General features: G+C 40.1%; 1 protein-coding gene across 5 annotated transcripts in view; it reads right to left on the reverse strand.

Moving 5' to 3' along the window:
* LOC130906240 (protein turtle homolog B-like) overlaps nucleotides 1–23,320 on the reverse strand; it is a 204,187-nt gene that overhangs the window by 16,584 nt on the left and 164,283 nt on the right. For 4 of the 5 annotated variants that reach the window (XM_057820342.1, XM_057820343.1, XM_057820341.1 and 1 more), the window contains exon 18: nucleotides 15,694–17,331. In XM_057820342.1, the coding sequence (XP_057676325.1) occupies nucleotides 15,694–17,331 (1,638 nt within the window). Of the gene's footprint in view, nucleotides 1–11,702; nucleotides 11,749–15,693; nucleotides 17,332–23,320 lie in introns of all 5 variants that reach the window. The other variant, XM_057820345.1, reaches the window with a different exon arrangement.

Below are 23,320 nucleotides of genomic sequence, written 5' to 3' on the forward strand. Positions count from 1 at the left end.
CGTCGGATGTCGAAAAGATCGTGTGTCGAAGCGATCGTATGTCGAGGTCAGGGGTCGCGTTAACCGAATATTTTCCGTCGTTGACCGGTTTTTTAAAACGGTGACGGAAAAAACTGAAGTGCATCCGTCATTTTGACAGGTTGCAATTCACACCCCGGACCACAGGGTGGCGAGTGAGCATATTAATCAGCTATTGTCTCTCTTGATGCATGACGTCGTTGGCCTTACTCGGAAAAATGTCAAGGCAACTGAGTGTTTGCCTGGCACGGCCAGACTGTTCTCCCTGTATTTTTCAAACACTGAGAGAAAAGTCTGGGACACAGCCTCTCGAGTAGGTACAAAATCAATCGACAAATCAGATTTGTTTATTTGCGTGACGTGTTCTTCACGAGCAACGTCACTCTTGCGCGCCGAAAGTCGGCTCTACAACAACACGGATGACTAACGGGAGAGCTGAGAATATGCTCCAATCCGCGGTAAATTCAGTTTTAAATGAGCTAAAAGACATCGACACGAGACATTGACAACAGTCTGTCTCGCGCTAGCCATGTTGAATATACTCCGTTCTCCTCGTATGTTTACTTCCGTGCGCAAGTCCCTCGTCCTGCCCTCGTCGCTTTGCAAACGGCACGTCTGCCCGTCGCTGATTGGTGCACTCCGCTGTCTGTTTGCCTCTTGTTAAGCTTGTTCGGACAGAATATTAATTAAAAATGAATGAAAACTAAATACTATTGAATATGTCATTATTATCATTTTAAAAATGTAAGTGACGGGTAAAAATAGATTATGACCGGATTATTAAGACAGTGTCAGTCAAAATGACAGACAACGAAAAAGTCTAGCGCAACCTCTGGTCGAGGTACCACTGTATTTAGAAAATTTGAATTAAAAGTCCTACATGTGTACATTACAGTTCTCTAATGGTTTACTCATGTTATAGATTATTGTATCAATGACCTGTTTGGATTAAAATCACCACATGCTTAAAAATCGCTGTTGTAATTATGTTACTCTAAACTAATTAAGGGCTCAGGTTATTGTTTACTAGGGATGGGAATCGAGACCCGGTTTTTAAAGAGAACGGGTTCCGAGTGGTCCAATTCCATGGAATCGTTTGGCAATTTATCTAATGATTCTCTAATCGGTTCCAACCAGCACGATTTACGTTTTAACGTTTTCCATGTTACACACTTTCGAATCGGCAAGCACGGCAACATGATTACCATTGGCGAGACTTCTCATCAAGTGTAACCTGGAGAGAGTCGTCTCGGAGTGAATTTGCATTGACTTTTACAGGCCATGTCGTTATTCATGAGACTTCTTAAAGAAATGGTGATTTTTCCAAAAAAGTCTATTAATGGGTCTATCGGATTCCTCGTTGAATACTCTATATGAAAAATATATATGCATCTAATATAATCCTAAACGATTTTATTAGCAATTTTAATACTCCTGTTTAGAGCTGAAACGAATACTCGAAGTCGAGTAACTCGAGTTTAAAAACTGATCCGAGTAATTTTATTCACCTCGAGGAATCATTTAATTTAGCCAGCTCTAAGCATCACGTTTTGCCCGGACTGCTTTTAATGCGGGACAACGCACTGATGTCACGTGCGTAGAGAAAGAAGCAATTAAATAAAAAAAAAACCTTACCGTAGCCGACAGCCACTACGAACTCCGCCGACGTTGCCAAAAACTACGCCCGCATGATGCTAGTGTGGTAGCAGGTAGTGTCCGATGCATCTCATAGATATCGCATGCATTTAGAACTAGATACGAAATGACAGACTCGGCTGCGTCTGGGCGGCGTTGGTAAAAAGCCGCCATCTTTAAGCAGTAGACTTCTCAGCGCTAATAAATATAACGTTACTGTCACTCGCTCATGTAACGTTAGCCCTTCGTAGGGCGAGGTTTCTATTGATTATGACCACTGTCGATGCGTGGCTAACGTGTCTTGCATACAGGCTTTATTTAATCTGTAAAAACACAGCGCTGTAGAGTGATGAGGGTGTAAAATTAAAACATAACAAAGCTAACTGTCAGTTTTAGCTCAGTAGTCATTGCTGAATAAAACACCAAGTAGCACTGGTCCCTAATGTGGTCCAATACAGCAGGTATCATACATTTATTTTGAACACTGCAAAAACTCAAAATGCTATCAGTACTTACAGTTTAGACTAACTTAAAACTTAACTAGAACTTAAAAATAACTTGACACAGATTGAAATTCAATTGAAACACGTGGGAAAAAAACACCTAGCTTTTAAGTGATGTGTGTTATCAAGCGTAATTACATTTTTAGGTAAGAAATATGTTGTTGTTTTTTTTTTTTAATAAAATCAAGAAGTTTTTTGAGTGAAAGCAGTGATTTTTTTTTTTTCTAGTCACATCTGAGATGCAATTGTTGGCTGTTTTCAACAATGTACATCAAAAATAAAGACATTGATTGACTGAAAATGGTTCAATATTGGATTAAATGTGTTTTTTTCTCATGTATATCTATAATTGCTCTTTCCCTAAAAAAAATGTTTTATCCGATTACTCGATCAATCGATAGAATTTTCAGTCGATTACTCGATTACTAAAATATTCGATAGCTGCAGCCCTACTCCTGTTAGAAAAATTCAATGGGTATGCGTTCGTTCTCATAGCAACCAGTTAGTTCCTGTTATTGTCCTACATCATGCGCTTATCAAGATGACCGCACTTGCACGCAGCGTGCTTCCTAGTTCTGCGTGTGCGCTCGTGCCCCCCCACCTTTGTGTCATTATAATATTACGAGTCATGTATGTGTGTTATTGACTGCTTTACAGTCAATTTTCATTGTTTATTGCATCAACCTAATTTTCTTTCATTTCAGAACCACACATATACCCATACATTCCAGTCTTCTTCTACACACATACAAATACATCAACTTTACATCATCTTTCCACGCATGCTCTCATCTGCTCAATGAGTGATTGTCATATCAAGTGCAATTGCCTGTATATAGTTGTGCCCGGTGCCAAGTTGGATTAAAAGTGCCAAAGACCAACTCCACTCTCCGCTCCTTGTGTTCTAAACAACACTCCGAGGCGAATGAACCATAAACATATTGAACCCAGAACCTCACACAGTCCAAATAAGAATCGATAAGGGAATCGATAAAGAATCGAATCGTTAAGCAATATCGATAATGGAATCGGAATCGTAAAAATCTTATAAATTCCCATCCCTATTTTTTACGATAAGATTTTTGTCCAAAACAACATCGAATGCTGTTTTTCCCCCCCCATCAAGACACAGGCACAGGCACCAGTGTTGCCAACTAGCTGGATTCCAACACCGTCCATGAAGTGGGCCAGGTTTTCAATGACCGCCCCCCCGTTACATGTCCGCCCCCGATTGTGTGTCGCTAAAAGGACAGGTGATGTAACACAGTGGTAAACATGGCTTGTCTCAGCTTTTTGGGAACATGTTGCATGCATCATTTTCAAGTAATTGTAGTTGCAAAAAAATAATCTTTGTAGTGGATTCAATGAAGTATAATTAAGATTGAAAAATATTCCCAAATCATTGTATTCTGTTTTCTATTTTTGTCTAACTTCATTGAAATTGGGGTTTGTAATCTTTTCTACTCTAAAAACAGCAGAAGCAAATGTTTTTTTTTCTCTGGGTTTTTGTTCTGTGGCTGCTTGTTGCATCAAAACATCTCTGTAGCGCTCCTTTTATGAAGGCACTTATTTGGTCAGACATGTCTGCCACTCACACACCATCACACGTTTCATTTTTCTTCAAAGCACAGAAAAACAATTAGCATTAGAGTGGTGGCATCTTCCACAGTGGCTGCAGAGAAAAACCAAGGATCATTAGAACACGAAGGAAGATCACAGCTGAGCAACAAAGCATTACCGATATGTATTCATAGACATGGAAACTGTCTACAATGGGCTTCACCATGCTGACAGGGGGAGAGATGGCTGGAGGGGAAATGACTACGCGGGAACAGTCACATCATGAAAAATAAGCCAAAGAAAAGCGAAGCACTTGGACAAGAAATGTAACAAGAATTAATCAATAGAATTGTTTGTTTTTGGAAACGGAGGAGGATTTAGCAATGGCATGCATGGCAGTTTGCACATGGAACAGAACTTTAAAGGGGAATACATTCAAAAGCTTTTCATCGAGCAGGTCATTTGAGCTTTTTAATGGGCAGCACTCCTGCGTTCCAAAATCTTTGATTTTTGCCGACCGAAGCGCATGTGCTGGTACAGCGTGACATTGAGGGAAATGTTCTAAACATTTAACTGACACTGAAAGTTATGGGTGTTTTTTTTTTTTTTTTTTTAATCAACTACTGTTTCTATTCTCAGTACAGATTTTTTGTTCGATTTCCGGCAATGTGCGCAAATAAGACATATAACAAAACAAAACAAAAAAATAAGTGTCACCCCCACATCTGTTCACCCTTCACTTATCATCAAGCTAAAGTTCTTAAAGGGAACCACGGACTTAAAGGCTTGTAGGCTCTAATAGGCCACAATCAAGGGCGTAGGTTTGCATAGGGACGGTAGGGACATAACACTACCAACTTTTCAGGATGCTCACATTGTTCCCACCAACTTTTACCTTATTTGCATTATATAATGACTTTAATTATATAGATAATTTAGATTCTCTTCCCACATTGTAAGGATAGAATTAACCATACCAATATTAAGTGAATTACAGTACTTTCAATATGTTCAGACTTGCATTGACCCCTTTTCACATGCTGAATGTACTAGTCCATTCCCCACCCCCCTCAAACGCAAGTTTGATTGGCTGATGACTTGACCCCCCACACCCCTCCCCACACACACAATTTTCACCCTGATAATATTTTGCTCCCAAAGTTTTAGTGGTGGTGAATAAGCAATCTTTTACATTCGGTTGGATTCTTAATGTTATCCAAAGGTGCTAAATAAACAAGTTACATTATAAACATACACGTGAAACATGAATATGGCATAAATAAATGCTTAAAGACACGGCGAAGACGTTAAAAGTGAGAGCGGCGTTTGTGCAGCCACATGGCAGGATGTGTCTGAGGAGAACTTTTCTACATGTCCGTCCATGAAAGACGTAAGTAAATGTTCCTTTGTTTATCGAAAGTTTGTAGTGTTTACTTTGGAACCGCTGCATTCGTGACCATTTTTAAAATTACGTGCATGCACAAAGCCGTTTATTTTTTGCATTCCTGGATACTTAAAAGATGATTAACAAGTTTGTGTTTCTTGTGTATGTTAATGTAATCCCACCTCCTTAAAACTGGAGAAAAAAAACAGTGTAAATCTACGAGAAATAAGTGAAATTATCTGCCAGTGCTTCAAGTAAATTTTACATTTCTTGAAATAAGCTTATTTTCAGCTAGGTATTTTTCTTAACAGACATATTTTAAGCAAAAGGTTTGTGTATTTAATATTTTAAAAAAAAACTTGTTTTTCAGGAATGTTTTTAATTCAAGAATAGATATTGTTTAAAACATTATTTGAAAGCAATTTTTTCTTGATCTGGATGAAAAATGACCGACTTTTAGATGTACGGCCTTAATAAGAACAAATACTGTAGTAATATTTAATTAAAATAAGCGTAAGAATCTGACAAATTAATCCGTTAACTAGTCTTTAACACTCAAAACAAGATGGAGAAAATTATTTGACTAGATTTAAGAAAAAATATCAGATAAAGACGGTATAAATTTGCAGTTTGAAAGTTAGTATAAGTCAATACAGATTTATTTTGCATATTAATTTAGCCTATCAATTATTAGGTTCGTATTGGTAAGAAATGTAGCATTGAGCACCATTCACCCAATCTGTTTGGTCTTATTAATGTCCCGTTCCCAGCAAAAAGTGTACATGCAGGTTATGATGTTATATCGTCCCTACCAATATTGAGACCAAACCTACACCCTTGGCGAGAATTGTTCTCTTTTATTAAAATATGTTAATTGAAACACATAGAATATCGCCATTGATTAAAAAATAATTTAATAATATTTCGTACATGTTTTGACCTACGGAGGGCGCCATGTTTTAAGCGCGAAATACACGCTATGGGTGATGACGCGATTAGGCTGTGCTGGGAGAATAGCTGTGCTCTATTTTAGCAAAGCTAGAATGACGACTGGCATGATTTTGTAACTTTCTGCTTCTAGTCAGATTTTTTTGTCACAAAGTGTTTAAACCGATCCTAGGTGTGTTGCCGAGATATTGACTTGCTGCCATTTGGCAGTTTGTATTCTTGATCCCTTCATTGCATCCTGGCCTTGTTTTTTTTCATTTGTCTGCCACCCTGGTTTTTGGAATCCTCTACCTTGTGCAGGTATTTGAGTGCATTATTTGTTTTTATTGACCTGCTGTCAAGGAATTTTTCTTTTGTCTCCCTTTTCGCAATTGCGTGTTTTTTGTGTGTGTTCAATTAACCCTTGTACGCAATCCCTCTGTTATTGTTGTCTGCTTTGTGTTCAAGCCTAGTTTCCACATTTGCGGACCGTTTGTAGATTTTTATCAGACGACTTGAGCTACTGATTACAGCTAATAGATTGATAAACAATACACATACTATCGATGTAGAAAAAAATAACATGGTCCTTGTGGTGTTCTACCTGAATTGTGCTACTCTCGTCTCATCCCATCTTTCCTGTTCATTTTGCGTTTGCTGGTCGTTTTGTGAAATCGACAGGGCTGTGCTACTCATTAATGTTCCGTCCGGGTTCAGATTGGAAGGGCAGAACCGACAATATGTTTATGTAATTAAAGAGTGAACACTGTGGAAGCCCGGCAGCGTGGCTCAGTGACGTCATCGCCACGTCAGTGCATTGCGTTGTCAACAACGATGGCGACCTACTCGTTCAACTAATTTTACAAACTTTATCAAAACGCAAACATTAAGACGGGTTTTAATATCAAATCATTATAACTCAAACTAACAATTTATCTTTTATAAACTGTTATAAATGTCTTTCTATCTGTGGTAGCCTTTAAAATTGTCCAACTTAACTGGACATTTGTTTAAGATGACAAACCCTCCAAATGTGCATTTTGGCTCCCAGTAACAAATGTTACTTTCTGAGTTTGAATTGATTTTATTATGAGTTCATAAAATAAACATTTTGAAACTTGAGGAGAGGGTCTTAATAGCAGAGGTGGGTAGAGCAGCAAAAAATTTTACTCAAGAGCAGCGTTACATATAAATAATATCACTCAAGTAAAAGTAGTCATCCAAAATATTTACTCAAATACAAGTAACCAGCGTTGTTCTCGTCAACAATAACGATAATAAAAATATTATGTCGTCGAACAATTTTTTTCATGATGATGACGGGCTAAAAATGTGGCTTAGGAGACGTAACGAGAGGAATGCCAGTTTTCGTCTGACGAGAAAACGAGACGAAAATGCGACATCGTTTCTGTCGTATCTTCATAATATACATGGAGTACATCAGCTTGCATCGTAACGTGTTTGGGTCATTATCATATATCATATCATTCATAAATTAGTTGCCAACTAATATGATAATCAATTTTTGGTGGCTGCTATAGCAGTCCAGTTCGAGCAAGAGCAAGAGAGAAAGAGTTCACTGTTGCTGCTCCAGCTTCTGTTGGGTTGCTGAATCCGTAATATTAAAAAGTGTCGAGAGTTAGATTGTCTTTTGTGTTGTTAGATCCAGTGTGCCACTGTCAGAGGTGAGTAAATGAAGCCAATTGTATTGTTTGTATTCTTTGTTGATGAGATAGCACGGAGCGCTAAGCTAAGCTTAGCCAGTATGCTAACTGTGGTCTTAATTGTCCGTTTGTATTGTGTTTTGCAGAAGAATATTAGCACTTCAGTTATTGTTAGATAGTAAATGTGTCTCATTTCTTTTTATAAAGAAACCACACACATTCATTCGTTTAACACCTTAGTCTTCTTTCAACACAAACTCCCATTCAAACTATAAATTGTCATACATGAGAGTTTGCTTTGAAAGTAGACTTGGATTGTATTTATGAACAACTGTTTGATAAAGTAAACGGATTCATTACAGTCTCATTCAATTTTGTTGTTTAAAGAAAATAAATGAGTCATTGACACAATTAATATCAACGCTTTGCCCAGAAGAAAAAAAATGTCTGTCAGCAACACTTTTTTTTATTTGAATGAATAGGAATTTTGTCAGATTTGTGTACTGAGATATTCTTTTAACGTTTTACTCAGAACCTTTATTAAAAACTTTAACAAATTTTTTTTAACTTAAAACAGTACAGTTGTAGACGACAGTACAGTTAAATCAGGAAGCTGTCTTGAAATATTATTTCTGAAGGAAGTAGTCATCCATTTTGTCTACGTTGTTACTTACAACATGCCTAAAACAACTTCAAGTTAAATTGTGATGGTAAATGAAAAAACTGACATTTATCTGATTAATCGTTTAATTAATCGTCCGATGAATCAATAATAAGAAGTAATCGTTAGTTGCAGCCCTAATCTCTTGTAATATTTTGATATTGTAATAATAAAATGTATGACTTTATTCTTGTAATATTGTGGCTTTAATCTCTTAATGTTTTGATTATTCTTTCTTTGTTTGGACTTGTTGACTGGGTGTTGAGAAAGGTTCCGGCACTAGCAACTGAAGTCACATGAATGAGAAAACATATCTAACTGGCTACTTCCTCCTCGTCGGAAATATGTCGCAGAAATATCAACCCAGCCCTCTTCTCTATGGCCCAAAAATTAATTTTGCAACATCGTGGGGCACAGCCTCTCTAGTCAAACTGGCGACATCGCTTTGTCGCTGATGCGTCTCGCTGATCGCGAGGCTGTCTGTTGCCCTTCCATACACGTTGACTTTGTACGGGAACTCATTGCGCGACGAGAAAAAAAAACACAGCCCGTGTAAGTACACGATCCGCTCGGTGTGCACAGTCTGCTTGGGGGGCCTGTGCCTGCTGATGATGTCACAACAACGCTCGTGTAGCATTCGAGAAATGCGGGAAGCCGGACTTTTCCAACCAGGACCAACCAGGAAAATTATCATTGGAACGCCACTCGAACTCGGATATCCTAGTCTCAAAATCGAGGGAAAAAAGTACAATTTCACAAATTGCTTCAATCTGACGTCACTTGACAAAATGGCGCAAAAGACAACATATTGATGACACAATAATGAAGTTAAAATTATTTTGTTTGAGGCGCCATGTATTTTTTCTGATACAGTAAATTAACTTCGTGAATTGATATTTTTTATATTGCCTTACAGCAAGGATGTAACTAAAGAAGGCAGTTACAGTGTGTGCAATTTATCTCAACCGTAATTGTTCCTCCATTTTTCGATCGCTTATGAAAAGGCAGGTTTGCTAGAGGTCAAAATGCCGTCTTTGTTGTTTACATTGGTTTGGAACGCTTTGACGTCGCAACTGAGACCATCCGGGTGGGATAATTCCGACTTCCTCAAATGCAGCAAAATTGTTGGTTTTCTATTGTGTCAATAATGGACAATTTTTCATTTTTTAAAAGAAGGAACATACAACATCAGTACTGATGTCAAAAGCACGCTAGCAAAAAATAAATAAATAAATAAATAAAATAAAATAAATAAAAAATAAAATAAGCTACACATTAAACAGGTTGAGTCTGACGCAGGGTTAAAGGGTACCACAGATAGAAAGACATGTAGTTCTTAAAAGATAAATGTGAGTACGGGTTATAATAATTTAATATGAAAACCCCTCTTAATGTTTTCATTTTAATAACATTTTTAAATAAAAAAATAAACTAGTAGCTCGCCATTGTTGTTGACGTTGCAGGGCGGTGACGTCACATGGCCACGCTGCCGTACTTCACAGTGTCACTCTTTAACTGTGTAAGGCAGTGATTTAAATACACCACAAGGTGTCAATGGCAAGTTTTAAATTAATAAGAGATCAAGTCAATGAGTGCTTTTTGTCCCTCGACTGACGCTGCAGTTTCCTGTTTAGTGTGGGTGCATTGTGACGATCATTTGAGAGTTGTCTTTGCAACAAACAAGACACTTGATAATGGCTCCCAGCATCATAGTTTGCATATATTGTGACTAAATATTGCCGTCCAGTGTATTTGGTGAGCTAAACGAGTTGCTAAAATGTTTAAATAGAGTCTTAGTAAGTTTTATGTGTATTTTGCATATCTATTTTGATTGCGAATTTTTGAATGCCAGTTGTCTTTGCATTGTTCTTTAACTGTGTCAGAATAGGGGCTCTTTATTAAAGATTGAAGCACTTTTCTCTTTGTGAACATTATTTTTTGAGAGATATAAATATTATTTTTTTTGTCTTTTCACTATAAGATACTTTATGTTTGTTTTGAAGTTGCGTCGTCAGTCAAGGGACAAAACACACTTATTGGCTTCATCCCTAATTAATTTAAAACTTGACATTGACACCCTGTGGCGTCTTTGAATCACTACCTCACATAATTATAAAGAGTGACGCGTTTTTTTTTTTTTTTTTTTAAAGAGTGACTCGTGGTATTTCGGCAGCGTGTGGCCATGTGACGTCACTGCCTTGCGACATCAACAACAATGGTGACCTACTTGTTAAAATAATTTTATCGAAAAAAAAACATGAGGGCTTTGAATATCAAATTATTATAACTCTTCCTAAGATTTATCTTTTAAGAACTACATGCCCTTCTATCCGTGGTTACCTTTAAAAGCCAGGGAATAAAACAGATTTTTTCAAAACCAGTTTTAGAGATGGACAGTGATGGGCCCTGATATTTAATGTCTGAGAGATATGTGTGCACACACGTTTGCTCTTTTATTTAACTTTCACATTAATTGTTAATAATCATCTATCTGTGTGATATCATCAGTCACTTTACATATGCATTTTTAATCTGGCACTTTTAAGCGAACGCATTACTACGACTCTCAAGAAAAACTGTCACCCTTTTAAACAGGCATTTTACAGGAGAGCATGGCTCTGGGCGTGCATTTTGACTCTTTGGCCAATCATATTGCGAGAATAACCGAACATGACTGTCAAGCGCATGCCCACTGAGCAGATTGTGCACCCCGAACGCCGTATTAAAGCAGAGGTCAGGCCAGCTGATAATGGTAAGTAGCTCCACTCCACTGCACACCTCCGTATTTGCCATCCTCCCGTTATCTACTCTCTGTTTGTTGCTGACATAATTGCTGCATGAATTCTAAATTGGCAGACTTTCAAATTCAGATAGCGACCATATTCTGACACAAACGTAGCACAGATCGAATTTAAAACCACATACGAAAGTGGCCTGGATCTCCTTCCATGTAACTTGTCCCATTCAGACCGTGAAGATAGTGTCTAACTCGAGTCCGATAAAGGCGAAAAAATCGGAAATGGGTCACTTAAGCCTGCGATCTGAACATAACCATGGTGACCTATTATCTAAATATGTGTCAGAAGCTAAAACTGTTAATGTTACACTGAGATTTTATCAATAAGATTCCATTACGATTGCAGACTTGAGTATGAATGTTACCAAACCTTACATTGAGAAAACAGAAGAAAAAAAAAAAAGAAAGAAATACTTGAGTGACCTAGTGTTGACTGAGGGATGCAACAATTGAGCAAAGACTCAATATCTTGTATTCCCCTTTAAAGGACGAGGTGATCAAAAAAAGCCCCACCTGCTAACCCCCCCCTTTCAGACATGGATCCAACCCTTACCTATTGCGGAGTAGAGGACCTGGTCACAACAACGCTGCCCAGATAGCTGAGATCAATCAAAAACACAGTACGTAAGACTCTAGTTGCTATTAAAACCAACTTACCATAATGTCCCTAATTAATGATGAAAACATTGCAGAACATGAGAAGCGGACAGGCCCTGTGACACACTTTGCCCAACAACCTTCCCTTGGGAGTCAGACATAAGGTTGTCAAGAGGCGATTAAAGGGATCGTTGAAAAAATGTTCGAGAAACAAAAGGGAGGGTCGATCGAGAAAGGATATGAAAAGTTGGAGGGCGAGAATTGATAATGAAGTCAGGTTACTCAGGCCGAGGATGGGCCGCAGGGCCTGCCAAGATGAACTCTTCTTAAATCATCCTTCTGCATGACACAGGCATCCTCAAACGATTGGATCTAGACATAGCCATGGATATTTATCTGGGGATTCAATTAGAGTATCATTAAAGAATTCCTCCTGTAAGGTGCAAGCAAGATCATGTATGATCTAAGTGGATTAAAGGATCCTGAGTTGATGTCTGCTATTGTGTTGAATAAATCATACATACCAATAGCAATAATATGGTAAATGACTGAGGTTTCTCAAGTTCTGGCAAAAACTGTGCAGCGACTATATAGTATAGAAATCTCGATCCACTAAAAGATTCCGTCATTTTGACTATTTCTTAACCCTGCTGTAGCAATTTTTTTTTGATAAAATTAAAAAGCAGCATAGATAGAAAAAAGTTTGAAGTAGTAGTAAATCTATAAGTAGTACAGTGATCCCTCACTATTTCGCGGCTTAAATTTCAATGCATCGCGGAATTTTAAAAAAATTCATTAAAAATTCAAAATTGAGATAATATGTTGCCCGTGCACTTGCGGAAGGCAGGTGCAGCCCGTACAACTCGAAATCCACCTTTGGCTGACCAGCATCCGCCCTAAGACATCCCGCCCGACTTGGGAAACTCGCAAGCTGATTGGCCAAGATGTTTTACTCGGCTTCTCTCCCATACCCAGTGAAGGAAGACAGCATTCATTGTTTTAGTGTTGCTTCATCTCGCCGCGTGTTATTTTTTACTGTTCTCTTTTGCCTTTTTGTGTGAAATAGTTCATATGATGCCCTTAAAAATGGCTCCTAAATGTCCTCCACCCTTTAAATCTTCTAGTGAACCCAAGAAGAAGAGAAAAATGTTGAATGTTAAAAATGTGTTAAATTATTGGATATGATGATATGCATATACCTGGTTTTATATACCCTTTTTGATAATATAAACAGGTGTCCCCGGGTTACGACGTCGCTGATTTACGAAGTTTCGACACTTTGTTCGTATAGGTACCTTTATTGATAGCCAGTGTTGGGAGTAACGGCGTTATTTTTTTCAGTAACGGGATAATCTAACTAATTACTTTTTCCGCCGTTACAACGCCGTTACCGTTACTGACGGTCAAAAACGGCGCGTTACTTACTCTGAATTAATTGAAGAAACTACCAGCCGTGTCGAGTCGACTCTCTGCTCTGTTGATTTGTCATCCAAGACTTGGGGTGCGTTCAGGTTCGAGAATAGCGTACGTACTTCTGACTCCAAGCTGTTTGTCCCTGCTCATTCAATTAGACAATGCTTTCCAAAGTTTGGTAACGTTTCTGTGTTTGCTACACCTGATGCTAGCCTCGTTCCCATCTCCCACTGTCAGCCAGCAATAATTCTGCTTCCATCTTGAGGACGGCAGACGCTTTGAAGTTGACGTGAATTGTCGGGAAACGAGCCTACCTGAATGCAGCCCCTCGAGAGATGCGATGGAAGTGATTGTGATTGGCTGAGGGTTAGAGTCATGTGTCGTGGTAAGCCAATCAAGCAAAACGGAACAGCGCTTACAGCAAACACACACACGCAAAACAGATGCTCAGGGTCCGGATGGCAGAGCATTCAGAAGAAAAATTGTCCTTTAAGAGGTGGAGATATAGACACTATTTCAAGTTTGTCGAAATTAAAGGAAAGAACCTGCATGTAATGTGTAATTTATGTCCCAGGGCAAAGCTTTTGTCGACATCTGTGGTAAGCAATTCAAATCTGCTGAAGCACCTAACAAGTTAACTACCTGTCTGTTCTTCTCTATTCCACTGACTCGAATACTGCTCAGAAAATTTCAAATTCTTTGACATACAAAAAGTTTTTTTTAAAGTAACGGAAATAGTTACTTTCCCTGGTAACTAGTTACTTTTACTATAGAGTAATTCAGTTACTGACTCAGTTACTTTTTGGAAGAAGTAGTGAGTAATGTAACTAATTACTTTTTTAAAGTAACGTGCCCAACACTGTTGATAGCGCACACATGAAACTTGTCCGCTTAGAAGTAATCTCCCCCGGCTGCAATGCACTTGTTGTACAGTTCCAACAGCTTCTGGAAGGCCTCCTGGAAGTACTCTCATATGGGGCGCCGTTTTTCAAGCAGCACATGCTGAAAATTACGACAACATTTTCTCACATTTAGCGCCACACAGTGTTTGAAATTGTGTGAAATTTTTTTAGTCACTTTTTTTTTTTTTTTTTTTTTGCACATTTACAACATTATTTAGCAACTTAAATATTTATTTTTTAATAAGAAGTTTTGGACCTCAATGTTTCAATCCAGAACTAAATATTTAATTTAAATCTTAAATTTATATCCTATATCCTGAATGTTAAATCGGGAAACGGTCGGAACTAAATAATTAGTTTAATATGCAAATTCACATGACTTGAGACCAGAAGTAACAAAATAAAAGCTGGTGGAGTAGTTCAGACTGTCTGTTTACGTTGCTTGAAAATGAATAAAACCTACTCAACGGTGGCAGTCTGTTCTTAGACATGAGTCATTGTGATAATAAAAATATATAGGTAAAATACATATTTAGGAGAAACTATTTAAAGAGTATTTTGTGTGCTCCAGCTTTTATTTTGTCACTTCCGGTCTCCAGTCATGTGAATTTGCATATTAAACTAAATATTTAGTTCCAACCGTTTCCAGATTTAGCATTTAGGATATAAATTTAAGATTTAAATTAAATATTTAGTTCTGGATTTAAACATTCAGGTCCAAAACTTCTTATTTAAAAATTAATATTTAGGTTGCTAAATAATATTGTAAATGTGCAAAAAAAGGTGACTCTAAAAATTTTAACAACACGTTTTCAACACTGTGTGGCACTAAATGTGAGGAAATGTTGTAATTTACAGCATGTGCTGCTTTACAAATGGCGCCCCATACTCTTATGTGAGCGTGCCAATGACCCTCGTCACAGCCTCTCTCATCTCCTCAATTGTCTCATAACAACTGCATCTGAGGTTTTCCTTGAGCTTAAGGAATAACCAAAAGTCACAGGGAGCAAGTTCTGGGCTGTAGACCTTCCTCAAACTAAGCTATTTTCTAACGCTGATCTCTAAAGAATGGAAAAAGATATGAACTAACTTTTTTCCTGCTGGAAAAAGAAAGTCTAATGTTTCTTCTGGTGGGTTCCATGTTTATATAGCAATAGAAATGAATTTTCTGTGGGCCTTGCAAACCAGTCAAAATCCAGTAAAACGGCTGGGAGTGAAGGGGGTTGCACCGGTAAAAATGGCTGGGAGTGAATGAGTTAAAGGTTAATTCCGATTTTCGCGGAAATTCAGGTCACTTCGCCAGCGTAGGAATGGCGCTCGTTCATAACCCGGGGACTACCTGTATACACAAAATGTATGTTAGTAATGCGGGCCGGGTGTGCTTGACACTACTATGTGGTTTTTCACTATACGCGGTCGGTTCTGGAGCCCAATTAACCGAATTAGCGATAATTGAGGGATCACTGTATATATAAATGGATGTATGAAATGTTCTAAAATGATTTTTTTTTTTTTAATTGGTGGATGTTGCACACTACATTAGTAAGCAAACTTATTAAAGCGAACTCACATCAAAAGCATTATGGGTTGTGCGGATGATTCAGTCCCTACTTACATGGCTGATGCACCTACCCTGAAGCTGACAACTGGGATGGAGAGGGCTCAGCTGGAAGTACTTCCTCTTCAGTCCTCCTGTGAGACGGTATCTGGCCAAACATGTTGATGCTTTCCACGGATGGTGACGGAGATTGGGAAGCTTGATAGCTGGTTGCAGATGAAGCAAAAGCCAAATGGGAACGATAGCTAGGACTGGCTCTTCTGCTACCCTGGCCTAGCGCAGGCGAGGAAGAAGGAGAAGATCTCCTTGAGAAGGTGGCTGTGGAAGGCGGTAGAAGTGTAATCTCAGACATCTCTGGGGGTTTTGGAGCTTGAATAATGTTTGGACGGGGCCTTGGACGTACGACAATTTCAGGGGAACCCTCCTGAGAACTAAAGGGGCTTTGGGTAAGAGGGGAAAGTCGAGAGGGCTGGAGAACCACCTGATGCACACCAGAGTCCATTCTACGAGCCTGCCTTGGACTAAAATGGGGGGTAGATTCAAACCATCTGGTATCCAGGCTACTGAGGGTGCTAGGGCCAATATGGGCCATTGGATCAGTGTAAGGCAAAACTGGAGCACCCACACTGTGTTGTGGACGTCTTAGCTGCCCTAAATGTGCCTCTTGCAAAGCTATATGCCTGGCTGGAGAACCATGAGGCCTGGTCCTACTGGGAGACCTGCTAGAGTAGCTCTGCGGTGCTTCAAGTGGCAGCACAGATGGATAGGTAGGCATTGGGAGAGAGGAAGTCTGAAAAGCACTAAGGGGAAGAACAGAGGCTGGGGGTGGATAGGGAGAATCGTGGCGGAGATGCAAAGAGTGGTGTGGTGGAAAAATTAACTGGGGCCCCTCTACAGTTGAAAATGTAAAATCCATTCCCCGCCAAAATTCTGGTGAACGGGAGGAAGAAGTGAGTGTCAAAGGATAGGGGAAGCCAGAAACGGCATATTGCGTGAAATCACTCTCTGCCATTTCTTCTGGGATCATAGGGTAACCAAAAGGACCTTCAGTCAGGTATGGAGGGGAGGACATGACGGAGCTAAGCGGACTGGTATCTGTCATGTAAAAAGGAGGAGGAGGATCATGATCCCCATGGGAACCCAGGTAGCCATAGAAAGCCCTGTGATGGAGAGAGCCTCGAATTTGCCCTGTAGCCTGAAGTCGACTGCTCTCCATAATAGTCATACCTTCGAAGGGCCTCTGGAAACGAGGGCTGTAGGCTGGAGGCTGGAGGTAGGACTCATGACTTGAGATGGGTGAAATCTGATGAGGCCGAAGTGGAGCCATAACTGGCGGAAGAGGCCTAAGATCCTCGTTCTCTTCATCTGATTGGCGAAATTCAGGATACAGATCGGATTCTTCCACAAAGGGAAACCCTTCAATTCGTCGGGGCTTGACAGCAAAATCCGCATCGGTAGGATCAATCACAAAACGCCCGTCTGGGCCACGGCTGATGAGTTCAATTGGTGGTGTCGCTTCAGCGTCAGGTTTTGAGATAGTATACCTCTTGCTTGTTATTGCTCTTTTAGTCTTCTTGTATAGAGACAACTCCTCTTTCTTCCCTGGACTTGGGGGTGTTTTCTTATCATGTCGGTCAGGGCTATCCTCAGATGTTTCTGATAAGGGTGTCTTTGAACGAATGCTCTCTGGACTAGTCTTTCCTGAAGATTGCCTAAAGGAAAGAATCAAAACCATGTGAAAATGTCATTGAATCATCTGAACTAAAATACTCATCCTTAGTATATGTCTTTTTATATTTCTATTTGATATTCTGTAATCTGAGATAGAGAAGCTCTACTTGTTGTGAAATGACATTAAAGGACATTATAATTGCAGTTCTGATTCTGATTTAACGAGAACTTGATCACTGGTACAACTAAAGGTAAATAATAACATACTGTGTATGGGAATTCAATCATTTGAAGCCAGAACATTTAATTATTTGTTCATTCACTTCTTATCAAACACTTGCAGACTGTGCATTTATGGAACAGTTTTTTTCCCCCACTTGTGACAAAATCAGAAGGGGTTACACAAAAAAAGGGATTGCTCGTTGATATTCAATTCATGCATCAAAATGACAACAACAAACTTGTTTGCTTTTGCATAGAAATACCTTTTAGTCAAACTAATTATGAGAGACCCAATGCTCTATTTTTGCAAGCAGTTTAAATGTAGACCAGCGCGAGCATTTACATAGGTGTTTGCCTTTGGTAATTTTGTGGAAAGGCACAGGCTTGCACTTTGGAAATATGGTACAGATCTAGGAGTGAACACTGCAGGCTTTTTCTCAATGTAACAAAAATCCGATCGAGCTTTTGGGACAACTTATTTTGAATTACATTTGTGTCAAATAAGATTCAAACTAAGTTTCTGGGATCAAAAAAAAAAAAAAAAAAAAAATCTAAGTTGCAACCAAAAAATAAGAAAATATGAATAAGATAAATAAGTATTTTAGTACGAAAGACTAAGACAAAAATTACAAGCTGCAAAAAACAACACTACAACTACGGTAATGACTATGCATGATAAAAAGAAAATCTTTTGATAACTTTTGATTTTTAACATCTTTAGGTGAAACATCCCAAGCTTGAGGTTGATCAGATCCAATAGAGCATTTTTTTTAGGTCTTGATCTTCATACATTGAGTGTTACTGGGCCGATCACATAATCGATGAGACAAATTTTTTTTAATAAGAACATATGACTCCTACTTACTGATTTAAAGTGATCCTCTGTACTTCGCGGTTCACGTTTTGCGGCTTCAATCCATCACGGGGTTTTCATAAATTCATTATCAATCTATCACGGGGTTTTCATATATATTCATCAAAAATAGGCCTATAAAAAATGTGTCATTTCATATTGAGATGTAGAAGCAGGTTCCCTAGCATGCCAAACAAAGAGGGGAGTTACTTAGAGGCTTTGTACATAACCACGGGCACTCATACAAGGTGTGTGATTGGTTCCCAGTGCAAGATCGACCAATGGGAGCACCAATGAGAGTGGATTTATCTCATGAGCTGATTGACTTGCGCATCATGGCAGCCTCACCCAGAATCGTGATCAACCGTTGAGGGCATGTGAGGATTTATCTATCCCGTGAGCTGTTTTGCGGTTCACCTTTTGCGAGGGTGTTCTCCGTCTGAGCCTCAAATGAAGCCCACTTCACTTAGGCTAAGTTCCTACTGCAGGTCTTAATGCATGAATGTTATTTTTTTCGTGTTTTTCCGACTCGGGTGAGGCATTAACTTGACGGTCTGAACGGGACAAGTCGCATAAAAGTGGACCATTTCAAATCCAACCTGGGTCACTTTCGTATGTGGTTTAACTCTGATCTGGGCAACATTTTTCCATAATGTCGCGCGCGGTCTTAACTGTCAAGTCTCCCAAATCGGAATTGATGCAGCAATTCATACAATAGTACCGGCATTTCAAATTGTCTGACAATGGATATTTTACCCACTTCCGGGAAATACTGGGTATTATTTACATATTTCTCCTCTATTACAGATTGGAAAAATGAAATTCTGTGTCTTTTCACTTTTTAAAACTAGATTCTTTCCACTGGGATGCACATGATCAAGGTGTTGTCCGTCCCTTTAAGACATGGTAAGAAGCACAGGATTCATTGATGATAAAACCATTGATTGAAACGGTTATATACCGGAACGACTATAGACAAACAGATAAACTGATCATTACACTGCTGTTTTCATAAGGTCATAAGGAATGAATATCCTAGAGCCAAGGGGAAAACTAAAAACACAAACAGTATTGTTGTTGCCTTGTGGGTATAACCTAGAGCATGCAGTGGGTCATATATTTTCCTTGGGAATAAAACAAAAGTGCAGGGGAGGGGACACAGTTGTGAATATTTTAGGAGAAGCTGTTTGGCACTCACTGGGTACTGGACAGTTCAGGTATGTACCTACTTGCATACAGCCCCTCCCAATAATGTTCAATACTGGGAAGGAAGCTAATTGGACTCCTGTAAAATTAGGGAGATCAGAAATTAAGGTGGTATCAGAGTAAAAGGGAGGTCTTGGAAAATACTGTAGTTTTGTACTGCTTTAAAGTTAGGAAAATACTGTAGATGCAGAAGGTCTTAGTGTCAGGGTAACTGGGAATCTTGGGCAAGAGCGAGAGAAAAAAGGATGACTGGATCATGGCTTGTAACCATTGTGTGGCATCGCAAAACTGTAACACTCCCCTCCGAAGTACGCATTGGAACAAAGAGGTCAAATACTTTATTCGTACTGGAAACTGATAGCATTTGGTTGTTCAAAAGATCACTATGATAAAATATATCAACGGTTCAGGGTTTATTTCCATGTATTTATACAGTGGTACCTCGAAATACGAATTTCATTCGTTCCAGGACCTGGTTTGTAAGTCGAAATGGTCATATGTTGAGCAGGATTTTCCTGGAAGGATACATTATAATTCGTTCCACACCCCAAAATCCTACGCTAAATCCTTCATAAATACGGCACGTGCAATTACAAATAGCAATTACACATAGCTGTTGCGAACGGCAAGCCGTTGATGTGGATCCAAATCACAGTCCAAGAGAACAGAAATAGTGAATGTTTGAATTTAATAAGTACAACAAAGGGAGCACGCCAAAATTGCGGGTATAACAAAGTACAACTAAAAGAGCACACTATAAGACGCGAATATAACAGTACAAAAATCTAACTACAAAGTCCAAAACAGCATAAAAGTAAAAATGATCAAACCAGGAAACAACCGTAGATATGTCAGGAAGCATGAAGGATGATGAGGTACACACAGTGGTAAGCAAGGCAAGTAACAAGCAAACAAGCAATATTCTGACACTCGCAGACGGTGACAGGAGTCCTTAAAGGGATCCTATATTTTTAAGACAAGTAATTCTTAAAAGATAAATGTTAGTATGAGTTATAATAATTTGATATTAAAACCCCTCTTAATGTTTTTGTTTTAATAAAGTTTGGAAAATTATTTTAAGTGAAAGGTCGCCATTCTTGTTACGTCGCAGTGCGTGACGTCATCGGGCCCGTTGCCGAAATTCCAGCGCGTCACTCGTTAGCTTTCCCAAAATGTCGTCGGTTCTACCCTTTCTATTTGAACCAGATCTGAAAAGTGAGGAGCAGGACAGCACTGTCGGTCCTTCACAAGATGAGCTTCAGGGAAAAATGCGTGCAGCAAATACCTGATAAGACAAAAGTTGGGCAAAAGTCTCAATGACAACAGAGCGACAGAGCGTATGCTGTTGGGAACTCCGGTTGGGAGCGAGAGTGTATGCTTTTGGGAACTCCGGTTTTATTAGCAGATATTCAAGGTAAGCATATTGCGTTTTCAAACTTATCCCAATATAATAATGTGATTGTTAGCATCAAGAGCTGTCGTGTGCTTTACATACAGTACAGGCCAAAGAGCACACCTTGTGTAATCCATGTCTTGTACATTGTAACGCGTGGTAGGTAGGATACATGTATAAAAGTACAAAAAGGGGAGAACCTTCCACCTATGCAAATTTTATTCACAAAAAATAGTATTTCCACCTTGACTACTCTTCACTCTGGAGCTCAGCAGTACGCAAACACGCGTTCCCTGACGAACTCCAACATAGTTGTAAGGTCCATGTCAGAGTCACTGTCGTCAATGTAGCGTGCCATAGTGCTTTGATTATTTGGTATGATTTGGGGAAAACTCCCACGAAGAATAGTCCACAAAAAAGATAGCAATAGTAATTCAAATCCGCGTTTTTTACTTACTCGAAGATCCAGGAATTAGACAGATTTGGCAATGTTGCAGCCGCGATCAGGCGGTCGATTCCACAAAATAGACTGATCCGAAAAGCCGCTGAGGGACCGACGAATAAAAAAAATAGACAGATCCGAAACCAATATTGCAGACGCGGTGGGACCGTCGGATCCAGAAAATAGACGGATCCCTTACTTGATTGAGGATCCAGGAAAAATGTTCGGGCGCCAGTTGTAACGCGTGGTGGGTAGGATACGTGCATACAGGGACCAAAAAGGGTGAGAAGCTTCCACTTATGCACATTTATTCAATAAAAATAATAATTCCACCTTGACCACTCACTTCACTCCCCTTGTTTCCATTTGACTGTAAATTACATCCAAAAGCAGTACATCGTGGCATTTTACTTCGAGAGTTTAGGCAGCAATAAACAATTGTTGAACACGCTACACATTTGAAAAGATCCCAATGACGTCATCACTGCGAGCCCGCAAACCATGGCGCCAACTAACGATCAAAATATGTAGTAAATATTATAAAATATTGCCATTGATTTAACATTTTATGTGTTTCAAAAAAATATTTTAGTACAAGAGAACATTTGTGGCTTATTAGAGCCTACATGTATTTAAGGTAGAGGATCATCAAAGAATAAGCGCTCCTGACGCGCCACAGGTGTGTTGCAACGGCCCCGCCCATCCAGCTGAATCAGATGCTGGAATGAAAAAAGAACTAAGAAGGCATCCGGTGGATGGGGGCACGCCCGCGGGAGCCTGCCTCTTAACTCACGCACTTCTCACTTCGGCACTGTAAATATCATTCACCCTTGCACTTACATACTCAAACATTTGTCCGGGGAGAGTTGAGACGGGGCCATACAGTCCCGGCCCGGCTCCCCCCTGTTTTTAATGCATCACACACCAAGGTTATGAGATGGTTGGGACCTGTTGGGGGGGGGGGGTGTCTCACGGTTACCTCCTCACGACAGGCCCCGCCATCCCTGCACCTTTTTTAACGCACCAGACACGTCATACTCCACGGGAGAGCTCGGGCAAAGGGCGGTGGGACGGGCGGCTGGGTAGAAATTCAATGCTGCGGTCCCACTGCCCCAAGCCAAGCTCTCCTGTTTTAATGCATACATTGCACTTCCCTCCCCTCACAATCCCATCGCGGTGCTGGGTGATGGCTGCCAGCCGGGAACCTGGCAGCCACAGTAATAGGGTGGTAAGTGGGTCCCACATTTTTTCCCTATGGCGTGGTTCCTGGGGCGTGGCCTCCCCTCTGCCTGGGCTGCGGGCCGCGGGAGTGGCGACTCTCCCGCCTCCGCCTTCCCCCCTCTTCTCTGATTGGGTATCCCCCGTGATCTCCGTCACGGGTCGCTGCCCCCCCCCCAGGCTGGCTGGGTGGGGGCCAGGGCCCTGGGTTGACGCCCGCGAGGCGTCTCTGCTCATCTGCGTGGCTGTCGCGCGCCTGGTGGGGCTCGCGTGTGGCGGGATGTGATAGGGCGCGCTCGGGTGGGGGGTCCCGGTGCCGGGATTGGCGGTGGGGCGGGGTGGGGTCGGTCGCCAACGGGCTTACACTCACAAAGGATTCACACGATTACTGGGTTCTAGATCACAGAGCTGATTTGTGTACACTCTACCCCTTTCAATCACTTAGCTTATAGACACCCCCACCCCCGTCCCCCTCTCTCCCTGGTCAACAGGCCCCCACATGGTGTTAACCGGAAATACATCTAGCTGAAGATAGCACCAACATATTAGTAGTTAGTGTAGATGTTCAATGTATTTCGTCTTGTAATTTGTGTTTCTTTTCTTTCTTCTCTTGTGTTTCTTTTCTTCTGTCTCCCCATAACCCCTTCCTGTTCGCTGCTTTGTCATAATAAACGAGGTATGTTAAATGATCACAAT

Source organism: Corythoichthys intestinalis, chromosome 18 (assembly GCF_030265065.1).
Source record: "Corythoichthys intestinalis isolate RoL2023-P3 chromosome 18, ASM3026506v1, whole genome shotgun sequence".
Lineage (NCBI taxonomy): Eukaryota > Metazoa > Chordata > Actinopteri > Syngnathiformes > Syngnathidae > Corythoichthys > Corythoichthys intestinalis.